Source organism: Podarcis erhardii (genome assembly GCF_964252035.2).
Source record: "Podarcis erhardii genome assembly, chromosome: 10".
Classification (NCBI taxonomy): Eukaryota; Metazoa; Chordata; class Lepidosauria; order Squamata; family Lacertidae; genus Podarcis; species Podarcis erhardii.
Window position 1 is genome coordinate 7,267,916 of NC_138500.1, and position 15,932 is coordinate 7,283,847.

A 15,932-nucleotide genomic window follows, 5' to 3' on the forward strand; every position below is an offset into this window, starting at 1 on the left:
CAAATTCGTGCTCTCCAAACACAGATACAGACAACTGACTTCTGGAAGCAGCAGCAATACATTGGTATATCCCCAACATGGTACAAAAACTTTTTCTTACAAACAGCAGTGAACAGCAAAGATGGTTGGTTGTAGTTACAGATAGGTAGCCGTGTTGGTCTGCCATAGTCAAAACAAAACAAATTCCTTCCAGTAGCACCTTAAAGACCAACTAAGTCAGTTCTTGGTATGAGCTTTCTTCAGAAGAAGTGTGCATGCACACGAAAGCTCATACCAAGAACTGACTTAGTTGGTCTTTAAGGTGCTACTGGAAGGAATTTGTTTTGTTATGGTTGGTTGTGTATGTGCTGCTTAAGAACAGAAGCAGAGTTCTTATAAATTAATTAAGTAGCAGCAACACAACGTACATAGCTCAGTAAGAATTATTACTAAGCCCAGCTGAAAGCAATGGAATTGATTTCCCTAACTTTTGTTGGATTATGTCCAATTCCTTCTAACTCAGAAACTTCAGTTCTCCCCCTTCTGGTCTTGCATAGAATGCAGATTTCCCCCTCTTTAACAGGTGGCTGACAAGCAAGCAACACCTCCCGAGTGGGGTTGTTATCAGTAGGCGGGAAATGAAACAGGTTGAAGCACAAATATGGAGACATGTCGATGCACAAAAATGTGTTTTAAGGGAATCTGATCTCGTACACCTCCACACTGCTGCTGCTGCTACGAAAGCCTGCAAAATGTAGCTTGCTTTCAGTGGAAAAGGCCAACAATAAAAACAAAAGGCCAGAGCTTTAGCTTGCATTGGCCAGGATCCAGAGAACTACACTACTTCCAGAGAACTACTCTACAGTACTAGTTTTATACCCACAAGAGGTGAACCATCCCACATGCCCAGCTGCTTTTAACACTGCAGGAACATGCAAAGCCAGATCGTTGTTAGCCAGAGGACTCTGCTATCTAAAGCGCACTTGGGACTGGGAGTCACATATCCCACTCAACACTCCTGAAGTAGTTATTTGGATTCCAGCTACTGGATTTTACAGGAAGGGTGAGTAATCTCCCACTAGATGTTGTTGGACTCCAACTCCCGCCAACCCCTCCTAACATGGCTAATGGTCAGGGGTGATGGGTATTATAATCCAGCAACATCCAGAGGACCATGGGTTCCCTACCCCTGGATGCCACTATAGCACCAATCATACAAGCCCCATACATGTAACAGAATGCTAAATCCAAATGCCCACACAATACTAACACATAATGGGAAAATAGGTCCAGAGATCAACCTCAGAGCTGCTCAGGAAGTACTCTTCTAATCTGACTTCAAAGTTTTGCACCTTAGCCAATGCCGATCAAGACTCAGGTGCCAATTACACAACTGCACTGAATGTTTTGAGTGGTGTACAAACTGTGGCTTCATTTATGGAAATAAAGCTGAAAGAAGTGGGGGCCAACCTTTTGTTAAGTGTGGAAGGATATAAAGTGGACTAGGAACTGTGGAGGGATATCAAGTGGACTAGGAAAAGCAGCCACCATTGTTCTCTTAACAAATATTAATCAAAAACAAGCTGCTTAAAATAGCAATCACACCCTTCTTCTGGCTAGCTACAAAGAATGTGCTTTGATATGTTTGGAGGTATGGTCTTCAAGGAAATAACTCTGAGAATGCTCAGAAGGCAGGGAGGACTGCTCTTCAAGCAGCCCTACTTAGCCCTACAGAGGCTGAAATTGCCCTCATAACAACAGGAGGGAGAGGGAACCCTCACAACAAGGACTGGAAAGCTAACTATCCCAACGCTCAAATTCCACATCATTTTTTCTAACCAGGGAAGGACCTCTTTGTCACAGTTATACTTTCGGATTAGGACTGTATAAGTGGTGCAGACCAGTAGGTTCACAAAAATGTCCGCAGAGCTTCTCTGACTTAAATGTAGTATTAAAACGTGTGTGGAGTAGGAAAGAGTTTGTGGCTGTGAGATTTTGGAGAAAATGTTTTCTTTTAAATTGCTTGACATTCTTCTTGAGAGAGCTATGCCCCAATAGCCCAGCCTCCACTGAGTGTTGTGCTATTTGCATCCTTGTTCCTAGTAAGAGAAAATTCTGAATAGGAACACAAGCTTTCTCAGATGTTGCCCTTGGTGATCTGAGGGATCATGTCCCTAAGCAAAAAATGCTGAGTTCTGTTCAAAAGAAAGCCAGGTGTTATAATAATTGCAAAGTAAAGTACGGCAATATTTTGAACTATTTAACCAGTGCTTTAAAAAAAATGTTTAGAGGTACTCTCATTTTCTTACTCATATTGAAATACTGCCCCTCAATGAGGCCAAACTTAAATTCACAAAATGTTTAGGGGTCTGTGTATACCTGCGTCCCCTCAGAAAAAAAGCACTGAATTTAACCAGTTCACAGATCATTTCCCCCCACCCTGGTTCTAAAACTTAGACGCTAGACTAGAGAATGCTTTGAACAAAGCATTAACCGTTAGCTCTTAGAGACATGGTTTGAAACTCTCTCTCATACACACAACTACTAACCTACCTCTCAAGGCTGATGAGCAAATTAATAATGTAAGAAAAGATTAATAAGCCTCAATGACCTTTGGGTGATAAAGCAGTGTACAATTCTAAGAAAATTCAAAAGGAAAGAAAAAGCTGTATTAGAGTTGTTTTCAATCCCAAACCAATCGCTCCAAGGACAAAGGCAGACAAAAAAAAAGTCTGAATCAAGTATATATTATGATGGAAGAAGTCTCTCCAGGTCTATAAAATCTGTCACCTTATAGCTGTGAGGGCGAGACAGGGGACACAAAAACGGTAAGACTGCTAATTTAACAGGGCAATCAGGAAGAAAAAGGAGGGAGGAAAAGAAATCAGACCTAGTATGCTGACTGTCACTTCCCAAGAGGTTAAAGGAAAGCTCCTTCAATACATGTTGACTGAATCTAATCAGGAACAGTAAATACCAAAAGGTCCTTCATCCTCTGTGGTTATTTTAAGGTGGTATCTCAAGGTCACTACACCTATACATTTGGTTTTGACCTGTGCAGAGCTTAATTGTATTGAGTAAGCCTGGACTATGGTTTATTTCAAATTTCGTGTAATTGATCTCTGCCTTCACAGAGAGCTGAGCTTTGTACATAAATCCCTGAAATGAACTCCCACCCCTGGAAGGGATCAGGCTAGCCTCACTCCTCTTTGAAAATACTAAATGAATTTGAAAGTTCAAAAGGGTTGCCATTCACAGTCTCCAGAGGAGTGATGCCCTTCTCTTCACAGACTGCCAGTTTGAAAGTAGCCCTCCACTCTGCCTGGGAAGCAGGACATTCCATTCTATGCATAATATGCTCAGCCCAGCCTTTACCTACTCAGGTACTCCACCATGTATGCCTATGCTTCCAGACAGGGTTCACTCCATTCTGCACACCTGTATATACCCATCCATCTGCTTTCTGCAATATTTATTGATTTTCGGCAGGAATCACAAGCAGATGCAGAATCTCACAATCCTATTCCTTGTTCACAGAAACCGATGCAAATATATATAAATGCAGACACCCTAAGCTTCCAGGAAGGACTGGAGAAATATTACCATCACTATTTAGCAAGGTTGTGTCACATTTTTATTCACAAGCCCTATTGAGGCTGAAGAAGTAATTCTACAATTCTAGAAGCCACCACCATGTTGTTAAAGAGCTGGATGATAATGTGCCTGAGCTGAAAAGTCAGGCCTCCTGAACTATTTGGACAAACATGCATATCAACTTCCCACTGCGGCAGGAAGGTAAACAGCATTTCTGTGCGTTCTGGTTTCTGTCACGGTGTTCCGTTGTGCCAGAAGCGGTTTAGTCATGCTGGCCACATGACCCGGAAAGCTGTCTTTGGACAAATGCTGGCTCCCTTGGCCTGAAAGTGAGATGAGCACCACAATCCCATAGTCACCTTTGACTGGACTTCAACTGTCCAGGGGTCCTTTACCTTTTTTACCTTAAACACATACTCACACAAATGTATCTGAAGTCTATCTGAAGAAGTGTGCGTGCACACGAAAGCTTATACCAAGAACAAAATTAGTTGGTCTCTAAGGTGCTACTGGACAATGAGCTCAATGAGACATCTTTCCCAAACAATGCTAACTCTGCTCCTTTAAAATTAATGTTAGGCAATAAAACCAAAAGTTTAAAGATGCAATACATTTTCTCGCACACCAAGGTATGGTTCCCTCCGTCTTATGAATCCCAAAGCTCAACCCAAGACACAAAAGGTAATGATGAAATGGGCAACTTCCAACATATGTGCGGACTCTTTCCCACACTACTAAGTAACCACAGTCCACCTGACAACTCTTAAGCCAACATAAGCACCACTCACTGGTCTATAGGAAATACTATTTTAGAAAATGCTGCCCAATTTTTACACATGCATGTGATAAGCAGATCGGTTCCATGTTGATGTTTTCAGTATAATTCTTAACCATCAAATTCAAATGAATTATGAAACAATAACCAAGCTAAAATTTCTTCAGACACCATCAAAGTATTTCAAGCAACTAGCAAGAAAAGAGGAAGTTCAAATTCCTTGTTCAGTGATTATCCACTGGAGAGGCTCTGCACACAAATAATATGTGCAATGGTAAGGGGGAGGGCCTTCCCTGTCATAGCACCTATTTTGTGGAATTCTCTCCCAAGGAAAGTCGGCCCAAACTAGTTTGTTGCCCCCCCCCCCAAAAAAAAAGTTCAAGAAGCCTTTTCTGCTCTCTGAAGGCTGTTGTTGGGGTTTTTATTCAAGGACTGGACCTGCTACTGACTCTAGAGCTGAGTTTTGTGTTTAGGTTGGTTTTCTGAGTGTAAAATTTCACACTGCGACAAAATGTTCCTTGTGTGGGTGGAAGAAATTCCTGCTCTCTGGCTTCTCCTCCACCACCAGCCCACACCCACAAAAGCCAAGAGTCAGGATCAAGAACAGAGAGTAGAACCAGTAGAACAGGCAAGGGATGAGGAACGAAGAGCAAAATCAAAACACAAGATCTTATCACTCAAGCAAAGCACCACTGAGACAATAACCAGTCTTATACTCCTTTCCACCCAGGAGGAGCCGATGTCCAGCCTGGGCACAGTTAGTCCTAGATAAGCAGCAGTTTGCCACATGAAGCAATGTTCAGCAGCTCCTGATGCTTTATTGCAGTGCTGGATAACAGAATCCGTCTAGCAAGCCAGATCCTGCGCTTCTTCCTGTTGGCTCCCTTGACAAGTGGGCAGAGCTGCCTACATGTCAATCACTTGATTCACCATGACATTACCAAAATAATTGGGAGACTACTCTTAAGTGTGCTTGCTATTCTTCCTTTGCAGATGTAGTTTCTTATGAGTTCAAGCCATGGCTGAAAAGGAAATGTGCTGTTGCTGCTGTTAATTAAATTTATATATCACTTTTCATTTGAAGATCACAAGGCTGTTTACAATATAAAAACACAAGCCAGGGATGTAAAGGAAGAATCAGGAGTACATTTACAAGCATGCCCTCAATTATTCTTCTGTTTACCCATGGTTTAAACTTTCCAGCACCTGACAACTTATAATATCAGACCCAGGAAGGTAGGCCTGGTCAGTCTGGTGGGTGAATCTCTAGGGCTTTACAAGCCTATTTAAGCAAGCAGACCAAAGCACTGGGACTCACCTCTGAACTGAATAGGGAATTGTGTTGATTTCACTATAATTAATGGAGTGCTTCATGATTTGTGTAGTGCATATAACTCTGGTTACTTGTAAAAACAGAACAGCAGGTAAATAAGTAAGTAAATTAAATCCAGGCTTGCACTGTGGGGGAAAAACCAAATGCATATTGGCAGAAACGAAGCATTTTCTCTTTTGCTTCTCAAAGCAAAAGCCCTTCACCTGCTTGATCTTGTTGCGTGAGTTGGTGATGCGCTCCGTGATGCTCTGGTAGGTGCGGATGGCAGTAGTAAGTTCAGTGTAGTGCTGAACAATCAGCTCATCCAAATCATGATCACACTTCTCGTATGCTTCTTCCAGCCGACCCTTCTCATTTTCCCTGTCCTCAACATCATCACTGGTGGACAGAGTCCTAAAAAAAGAAGAAAAAAAGCAATTGAAGAAATGGCTTCACAACACAGAAGGCCTCCATCCTGGAAAGCTGCCACTACTTTATTGTTCCTTATAATTCACTGAATGTTATTTTCAAATCACAGAACTGCACGCAGACGACCTGTCACTACCATCACACACTGCATAAGCCAGAGGTCCTTTAAAATCCTCATTAGCTATTGTACGAAAGGACTAATGAGGTCAGCACTCGTCGGATCTGAAAAGACCTCCCACCATCATCACCTGTGTGCATCTTATTATGATTTATGTATTCATTCTTATCCTACTCCGTCTCATGATTTCAGGGTTTTATTAGGCCTATTATGTGAAATGGAAGGCTCAATATCCAGGAAAGAGTTCATATTGTACAACAGATAATCAGATCCTGGGGAAACAAAGGGGAGAACAAAGGAACACCTGAATCTGTACCCTATATTCAAGCATGCAGAAAGACTTTCGCTCTGGAGCAAGTGGGGCTGATCAGACAATTTTAGGGGCCTTTACAGATACAGGTGTTCTCTTGTCACGTGGAAATATATTGCAAATGCTAAGAGCCCACACATGCCTGCTCCTCCCTAGCAGTCTCGTTGCTACCATACGGGTTAGTTTCAAACCATTAAAGACTGTCCCTATCAGCTTAATTATTAGGCATGAACTTTCAAAACAAATATAGATTCTGAGTAGAAAAAATGAACATAGGCAGCATATTTATTTTGTCACAAGACTAGACAGCAGAAGGCTTTTGCTGCCTACATGGTACTGACTGTATGTAACAACATACAAAGTGCCTAAGTGACTCTTGCACTGGTTGTTGTTTTTTTCAAATTGAATCTCATTATTTCAAAACCTCTATAATGATTTTTCCCCTCCCCAAAGTTCACTATGATCCCGAACTTTTGGAACTAGCAGTGGCAGCAGGTCTCAGCTATTCCAAACAGCTACAATTTTCTTCCACTATTTTTTAATAGAATGTCAGAACAGTCCTGGCTCTCACCTTTCTGACTTGTCAATAGCCGATGTGTGGAAGCAAAAGTGTTTGTCTATTTCCTTTTCAAGGTCTGCTCAGATAGTTTTGAGCAATAGGTCAAGTGGTTTGAAAGGAAAATCACTGAAGGTCAACATAGCTCTCCACTCTTGCACAATTTGCCTTTCAATTCTGAACTTGTTGAAACAACTAAAACTATGCTCACCTAAGACTAGGGACTCAGTTATACAGCTGCAAATAAAACATTTTAAACGTGTTGTAAATTACAATATACAAATGTGACACTAGATGGCAAAAGTGAGCTATGGCAAATTCAATGTATTTTTCGAAATGTTTTTTTAAAAGCATTTTCACGTTTTTTTATATGTGTGTAGATTTCACCTCTGACACACTGAAGAAGCACAGGAGAAAGTGAGAATGAATTACAGTCAAATAATAAGTCCTCTCTTTTTCTGGAAGTAACAGTATCTGCAGAAGAATAAATGGAAATGGGCCTATAATAATTATATGGTTGAGAAAACAGGAAGGAAATTATTTCTCAAGTGTGCCCAAAAGCTTTCAGTACAGACACTGGAAAGAACAGTGGGAGCAGAATGCAAGACCTTCTTAATAAGTCCCAAATCAGAAATACTCAAGTACACAAGCCTCTTTTCCAAAGTGATGGCTTTGGACCTATCACATTCGTAAGAAAGCACTGATCAGAGAACTTAGAACATTAAAAATACCAAGAATATAAGAAACATATATAAATAACTACTTAACTCATGCCACTAAATGCTGACCACATGAAAGGACGACACTCACATCTGGATAATCATCTATTGTGTCTTAGCAAGACTTAAATGGGAAGTAAAAAAAGCTGTGAAAAAAGTGTCAATAATGTTTAGCTACTGTTGATGTTGTTGTTTAGTCGTTTAGTCATGTCTGACTCTTCGTGACCCCATGGACCAGAGCACACCAGGCACTCCTGTCTTCCACTGCCTCCCACAGTTGGTCAAACTCATGTTGGTAGCTTCGAGAACCCTGTCCCACCATCTCGTCCTCTGTCGTCCCCTTCTCCTTGTGCCCTCCATCTTTCCCAACATCAGGGTCTTTTCCAGGGAGTCTTCTCTTCTCATGAGGTGGCCAAAGTATTGGAGCCTCAGCATCAGGATCTGTCCTTCCAGTGAGCACTCATAATAATAATGATGATGATTTATTATTTGTACCCCGCCCATCTGGCTGGGTTTCCCCAGCCACTCTGGGCGGCTTCCATAAAAACCAAAAATACACTAAAATATCACAGATTAAAAACTTCCCTGAACAGGGCTGCCTTAAGATGTCTTCTGAATGTCAGGTAGTTTTTTATCGCTTTGACATCTGATGGGAGGGCATTCCACAGGGCAGGCGCCACTACCGAGAAGGCCCTCTGCCTGGCTCCCTGTAGCTTTGCTTCTTGCAATGAGGGAACCGCCAGAAGCCCCTCGGCGCTGGACCTCAGCGTCCGGGCAGAACGATGGGGTTGGAGATGCTCCTTCAGGTATACTGGGCCGAGGCCGTTTAGGGCTTTAGAGGTCAACACCAGCACTTTGAATTGTGCTCGGAAACGTACTGGGAGCCAATGTAGGTCTTTCAAGACCGGTGTTATGTGGTCTCGGCGGCCGCCCCCAGTCACCAGTCTAGCTGCCGCATTCTGGATTAGTTGTAGTTTCCGAGTCACCTTCAAAGGTAGCCCCACGTAGAGCGCATTGCAGTAGTCCAAGCGGGAGATAACCAGAGCATGCACCACTCTGGCGAGACAGTCCGCGGGCAGGTAGGGTCTCAGCCTGCGTACCAGGTGGAGTTGGTAGACAGCTGCCCTGGATACAGAATTGACCTGCGCCTCCGTGGACAGCTGTGAGTCCAAAATGACTCCCAGGCTGCGCACCTGGTCCTTCAGGGGCACAGTTACCCTATTCAGGACCAGGGAGTCCTCCAAACCAGCCCGCCCCCTGTCCCCCAAAAACAGTACTTCTGTCTTGTCAGGATTCAACCTCAATCCATTAGCCGCCATCCATCCTCCAACCGCCTCCAGGCACTCACACAGGACCTTCACCGCCTTCACTGGTTCTGATTTGAAAGAGAGGTAGAGCTGGGTATCATCTGCATATTGATGGACACCCAGTCCAAACCCCCTGATGATCTCTCCCAGCGGCTTCATATAGATGTTAAAAAGCATGGGGGAGAGGACGGAACCCTGAGGCACCCCACAAGTGAGGGCCCAGGGGTCTGAACACTCATCCCCCACCACCACTTTCTGAACACGGCCCAGGAGGAAGGAGCGAAACCACTGTATAACAGTGCCCCCAGCTCCCAGCCCCTCTAGACGGTCCAGAAGGATGTTATGGTCGATTGTATCAAAGGCCGCTGAGAGATCCAGCAGAACTAGGAAACAACTCTCACCTTTGTCCCTAGCTCGCCGGAGATCATCAACCAGCGCGACCAAGGCAGTTTCAGTCCCATGATGAGGCCTGAATCCCGATTGGAAGGGATCCAAATGGTCCGCATCCTCCAGGCGTGCCTGGAGTTGTTCAGCAACCACGCGCTCAATCACCTTGCCCAAGAATGGAAGATTTGAGACTGGGCGATAGTTGGCCATACTGGCCGGGTCTAAAGATGGTTTTTTAAGAAGCGGTTTAATGACCGCCTCTTTCAGCGGATCTGGGAATGTTCCCTCACAGAGGGAAGCATTCACCACCCCGCAGAGCCCATCGCCCAACCCTTCCCGGCTTGCTTTTATTAGCCAGGATGGGCAAGGATCCAGGAGACAGGTGGTTGGTTTCACGCGTCCAAGCAGCCTGTCCACATCCTTGGGGGTAACGGATTGAAATTGATTCCATGCAACTTGACCAGACAGAGCTCTAGCACTCTCCCGCCCCAGCCCTGCTCCCACGGTGGTGTCTAGCTGCTTCCGAATATGAGTGATTTTATCTGCAAAAAACTTTGCAAAATCGTTACAGGAGATCTTGGGGTCTTTACAAGGCCCCGGTGGTAAAGGTGGTTCCGTTAAATTACGAACCACCTGAAAGAGTCTGCTGCTACTATTTTCTGCAGATGCAATAGAGGCGGTGAAGAAAGTCTTCTTCGCCGTTGCTATCGCCACTTGGTAGGCTCGACGATGAGCTCTAACCTGTGTCCGGTCAGATTCGGAGTGAGTTTTTTGCCACCGACGCTCTAGCCGTCTCAGCGATTGTTTCATCGCCCTCAGCTCCGAAGAAAACCACGGAGCTGTCCAGGCTCTATGCAATCGGAGAGGGCGCTTCGGAGCCAGACAGTCGATAGCCCTGGTTAACTCCGCATTCCAGCGGGCCACCAGGGAATCAGCTGAAAGGCCATCAACATAGGATAAAGCATCCCCTACCACTCTCTGGAAACCATTTGGATCCATTAAGTGGTGGGGCGGACCATCCGAATTGGTCCCACCTCCCTGCAGAGGGGAAGGGTCGCGGAGAAGTCCAGTTGCACCAGGAAGTGATCTGACCATGGCACTTCTTTTGTTTCACTCAGGGCTGATGTCCTTAAGAATGGACAGGTTTCATCTTCTTGCAGTCCATGGGACTCTCAAGAGCAGCAAGGCCAGAGCTAAGGGGTGTTGGGAGTTGTAGTCCAACAACATCTGGGGACCCATAGGTTGAGAAAGCCTGCTCAAGAGTCTCCTCCAGGACCATAATTCAAAAGCATCAATTCTTGGTGATCAGCCTTCTTTATGGTCCAGCTCTCACTTCCATATATCGCTACTGGGAAAACCATAGCTTGAACTATAAGGACCTTTGTCAGCAAGGTGATGTCTCTGCTTTTTAAGATGTTGTCTAGGTTTGTCACTGCTTTTCTCCCAAGAAGCAGGCATCTTTTAATTTTATGACTGCTGTCACCATCTGCAGTGATCATGGAACCCAAGAAAGTAAAATCTCTCACTGCCTCCATTTCTTCCCCTTCTATTTGCCAGGAGGTGATGGGATCAGTGGCCATGATCTTAGGTTTTTTTTATGTTGAGCTTCGGACCATATTTTGAGTTTCCCTCTTTCACCCTCATTAAAAGGTTCTTTAATTCCTCCTCACTTTCTGCCATCAAGGTGCCCATTTTTTTACACAGGGAGGGCACTTTCAAACAGGCATCTGACTCTTGAGCAACATTTCATAGTAGCATATAAAGCATGTTATAAAGGAAGAGGAAGCCTTTAATATATGTAGGAGCTGAACAGTCACCAAAAGAATACAACAAAAACACATGTTTTCCTCTTTTCTTTGGCAGGAGGAAGTTGTGAGTCTCCTGATTAGTGTCATCAGCATCCTGGATCTCCTCATTAGCACCATTAATATATAGACCAAGCAGAGGGCTTTTCTCAGCCTAAGAGCCACACTCCATCAACAATAAGCTTCTGTGGACGGACTTGGATCAGGCAGAGCAGGGGTTAGCAAACTTTTTCAGCAGACCCACTGTCCCTCAGACCTTGTGGGCACCTGGCCTATATTGGGGAGGGGGGGTTAATGGATTCCTATGCCCCACAAATAACCCAGAGATGCATTTTAAATAAAAAGACACAGTCTACTCATGTAAAAACATGCTGATTCCTGGACCGTCCGCAGGCAGGATTTAGAAGGTGATTGGCCCAGATCCGGCCCCCGGGCCTTAATTTGCCTACCCATGAGGCAGAGGTAACAACTGCATTGTTGCAACCTCTTTTCTTGAACTGGGAAGTGTGCAGCTTGAGCAATGGGACTCAAGCCCAGTTCTTCTCTCTATAGAATCCTTAGACTGTAAGGAAGGGAAGCCCCCCCACACACACACACCCCATCCCCGCAGTAAAAAGCACTACACGGGAGGAGGAAGTGGCTTACGCGGGGCATGCATTTCCCAGGCCCATTTCCACCACTGCTCCCATTAAACTATGAACCTTTTTCACAAGACTCTATTTTTATTAGTCTGCAATATTTTGTTCCATATTAATAATTATCCTTCTTCTCAATAATAAAAATCCTCCCTCAATCTAGTTGGGAATTATTATTATTATTATTATTATTATTACAAAAGTTTTTCTTCACATTCAGACTGTTACCATGCTCTTTTCAGTCAGAGCCTAGCAAAAAGCCTCCGAAAAAAAATCACCAGGTGTGCCATTATGATCCAAACATTATGTTCCTTCAGAGCAAGGCAAGAGATACTTAATATTCTCAGGACTCTACATACATTCCTGCTGAGATTGCAGAAAAGTAAATGAAGGGAATCTGAACACTCACTGTGGTCCCATTAAAATGTTTGTTGGAGCAAAGTCAACAAAGTGTTTGCAAAGGAGGTAGGGAGGAGGAGAAATGAAGTGTTTGCCCTAGCAAAAAAAACCAAAAAACTTTTCTGCTTTCAAACTTCTGAAAACACTACTGCAAACAGAAGGCAGGATAATAAATACATAAATATTAAAAAGCTGGTGTATATTTCAACTTGATCTGCTGGCAACCACGCACCTCAGAAAATAATAAGCTATACTGCATTAATTACCTAGATAAACGGTGGGCAGCCTTCAGGCTTGTGGGAGCTATGGAGGGGGGTGTTATTAGAACCCGCAATAAAACTCACCAGCAAGTGGTTCAGAGGTGGCACCATTCTCTTAGAATCAAGTCCAGGAATTTGCTTTCAGTATCAGAACTATGCTGACAGTCCTGTCACACAAAAATCCACTCTTGGTTTTTCCTCCAAAGCTTCAGGATCCCTCCAGCCCATGGGGCACATTCCCTGACACCTGCAGCGTCCTGTCTCCCACCCGCCCGCTCTTTTCTCAAGCCCAGTTTTCTCAAGCATAGGTGGAGGACAGTAATTTCAGGGGTTGCAACTAGAATGGTAAGGGTCAACCCTTTCTTTACAACAGGGATTCCCCTCAAAACCATCCCTCCCACACTCCAGTTAGGTAACTGCTGATGGGCAGGGAATGAGTGTGCAAGGGTGCAGAGCATGCACTATGCCCACAACAGCTTCTCCAGTTTGCAAACTTGCCCACAGGCCCAGAAAGACCATGCTAGGGGATGCCAACTGAATTTAGAAAGGGGGAGGCTTTTTGTTGTTTTTTTAAAAAAAGAGGGGGGTTACTATTCTTAAACAACAGTACAGTGGTACCTCGGGTTAAGTACTTAATTCATTCCGGAGGTCCGTACTTAACCTGAAACTGTTCTTAACCTGAAGCACCACTTTAGCTAATGGGGCCTCCCGCCGCTGCCAAGCAATTTCTGTTCTCATCCTGAAGCAAAGTTCTTAACCTGAAGCACTATTTCTGGGTTAGCGGAGTCTGTAACCTGAAGCGTATGTAACCTGAGGTACCACTGTAAGTCAAAAATCTTGAAGATGTACTACAAATCACTCAAAAATCTACCTTATACCTAGCTTATAACTGATAACTAGCAACCCCATTGTTCTAGCAACTGTCACTTTTTCAAAACCAGCACTGCATTTTCCAAAAGGCCTTATCTCCTGCAGCTCCTCTGAGAGGTTTACTGTGTGTTCATATTAAATCTGCCCCTCTTGGACTAGATCTGGCCACAAAGACAAAACAACATTGACTATGCAATGCCAGCCAAAGCGGGATAGTATCTTGAAACCGTATGCAATGGAACTTATATTTCAGAAACACATTTATTTGCCACCCTTCAGTTTCAAAACTACCTCTGGCATGCACATAATGAAGTCAAGTCATGTACAATGCCCTGCTAGTACATTATCTAAATCTAGGACCTTGCTCCATTCAGGCAGGCATTTAAGTCCGTTCTATTTAGGCAAGCACTAATTATGCTTAATCTTTATAGATAATATGTATTTCAAGGGATTCTCAACAGAACCTCTTGTTTTGCCATTCTAATAGACTGGATAATCTATGCAGGTTGCATCCAAAGCTAGTCAGAGTAGACCCATTGGAATTAACAAGAATGACTAACTTGGGTTTATTCATTTCAATGGACCTACAAGCAGAATTTAGCTAGATACAACCCTATGTTTTAAATGTTTATTTTGGCTGCACTGTTGTGATTTTATTGTATTCTTCTGTGAAAGCTTTTTTTGAAAAATGGATATATGCATTTATAAATAAAAGCGGACAAGCCTGCCAACTCAAGAACTGCAATAAGATGCAGTGTTTTAAAAACACAAAGTTACTTTTAATGGGAGTGTAAGAAAACATGCAAACAGCCATGCAATTTGCCACTTGGCTACTCATCCAGGCTGTGCAACAACAAAGAAATAGAAGGTTAAGGTTTTTGTTTTGTTTTTTAAAGGCATTAAAGTGTGTACTTTTCATTTGGGCTAATTCGTTAAAGGCCAAAAAATTGACAAGAAGCTGAAAAGGCAGGACAGGGTGTCTGTAGGTTTCAGGTACCAAGTAAGATCAAGGAGGAATGGGTGAGATCCAGGTTATGTGCCTTATGTGCTTCATGCAAATAGAGGGGAGTTGCAAACGACAAAAATGATTCCTCACTCTCCATCCCTGCTTTTTGCCATGACAGAAAATACTAGTGACAACAAGATTCACCTAAAATAACAAATGTGGGTCTGCAATCAATCACAGGTAGCAAGTGGTACCCCATAATGACGAAACCCCCAAATGTTAATTACAGGGGGCACGATAACAATTAATTTTTAATTTTTATATTTAAATCCTTGTTATATTCATATTGTCCCTTGTATTTTTGATTTTTTTTTATGATCTGTGATATTGTGTACGTTGACGCTGGTCTGTGACCGTATTAATAAATTCATTCATTCATTCAAATGTGGGTAAATGCACTGAACAAGCATTTCCATAGAGAGCAATCACTCCCTTCTAAAAACCAGCTCAGGTGGTTGAGTGCCTATCCATTTACAGTATGTAGAAGCAAAATGCTTGATACTTTATGTGACTGGCACTTTTAAAAAAAGTCTAATATTGGCTTCTAAGAATTTTAACTCCTCTAAGAATTTCAAACTACTAGGGGCTGATTACAGGTCTGGATCTAGCAGAGGCGAAAAGAGGCATGTGCTCCAGGATGAAGTTTAGAGGGGGCAATAAAATTGCCCTCCCCTGCTCTTCTAGTGAAGCAAGCATGAGAGCCTCTGAGGGACCCTTTTGTCCTTGGAAGACCCCTTCCCACAGCCCTGTGGAAGGCAGGCAGGGCAGACAAGGGGTCCTAGGAAGAAAAGATAGGAGCACACTGCCCCACACATCCTGCCTCAACGGTGTAGCTGCTAAAAGGAGAGAGGGAGGGAGGTACTACAGATCAGGCAGAAAGGAGTGCTCGGAAGCATGCTCAGTTGCCCTGGTGGAGCTGCCTCCACCAGTCCACACCTCTCCCTGGGCAGGCTCCATGGACTCCCAGACCCAATCAAGTATATGGGGAAGGGTGCCCTTGGGTGGGTCTCTGCTGTAGGAGGAGGTGCCTTGCTACTCTCAGGCTTACTTGGGAGTAAGTCAGCCACTCCCATTGGGCTCCCGTAGGGCTGCTGGCAGGGAATGGTACCATCACCACACTCAGGAAGCTGAGAAGGGAAGAATATGGAGAAACTCCCAAAGGAATTAGGAAGCACTTAAAAAACCAAACCATGATATTTTTCTTGGTTAGCCTCTAATTTTCTTTTGGGTCATCTTTATTAGTTTTGAATGGCATGTTTGAGTGGTAGCCATCTGTCAGGGAACATTTAGCTGTGATTCCTTCACTGCAGGGGATTGGACTATAAGACTCTTGGGGTCCCTTCCAACTCTACAATTATATGATTCTATGTGTGTGTGTGTATCTTGCATAGCTGAAAAGCCAGCTTTAATACAATTAATCTTATTTATTGAATTGAGGACAGCAGCCCTTATCGTGAACTTCTGCTACTGG

At 43.7% G+C, this 15,932-nt stretch overlaps 1 protein-coding gene across 2 annotated transcripts in view; it reads right to left on the reverse strand.

Annotated features, from left to right (window-relative positions):
- Positions 1-15,932, reverse strand: part of EXOC4 (exocyst complex component 4) — a 361,468-nt gene that overhangs the window by 330,572 nt on the left and 14,964 nt on the right. For both annotated transcript variants that reach the window (XM_081879704.1, XM_081879705.1), the window contains exon 2: positions 5,885-6,074. In XM_081879704.1, the coding sequence (XP_081735830.1) occupies positions 5,885-6,074 (190 nt within the window). The remainder of the gene's footprint in view (positions 1-5,884; positions 6,075-15,932) is intronic.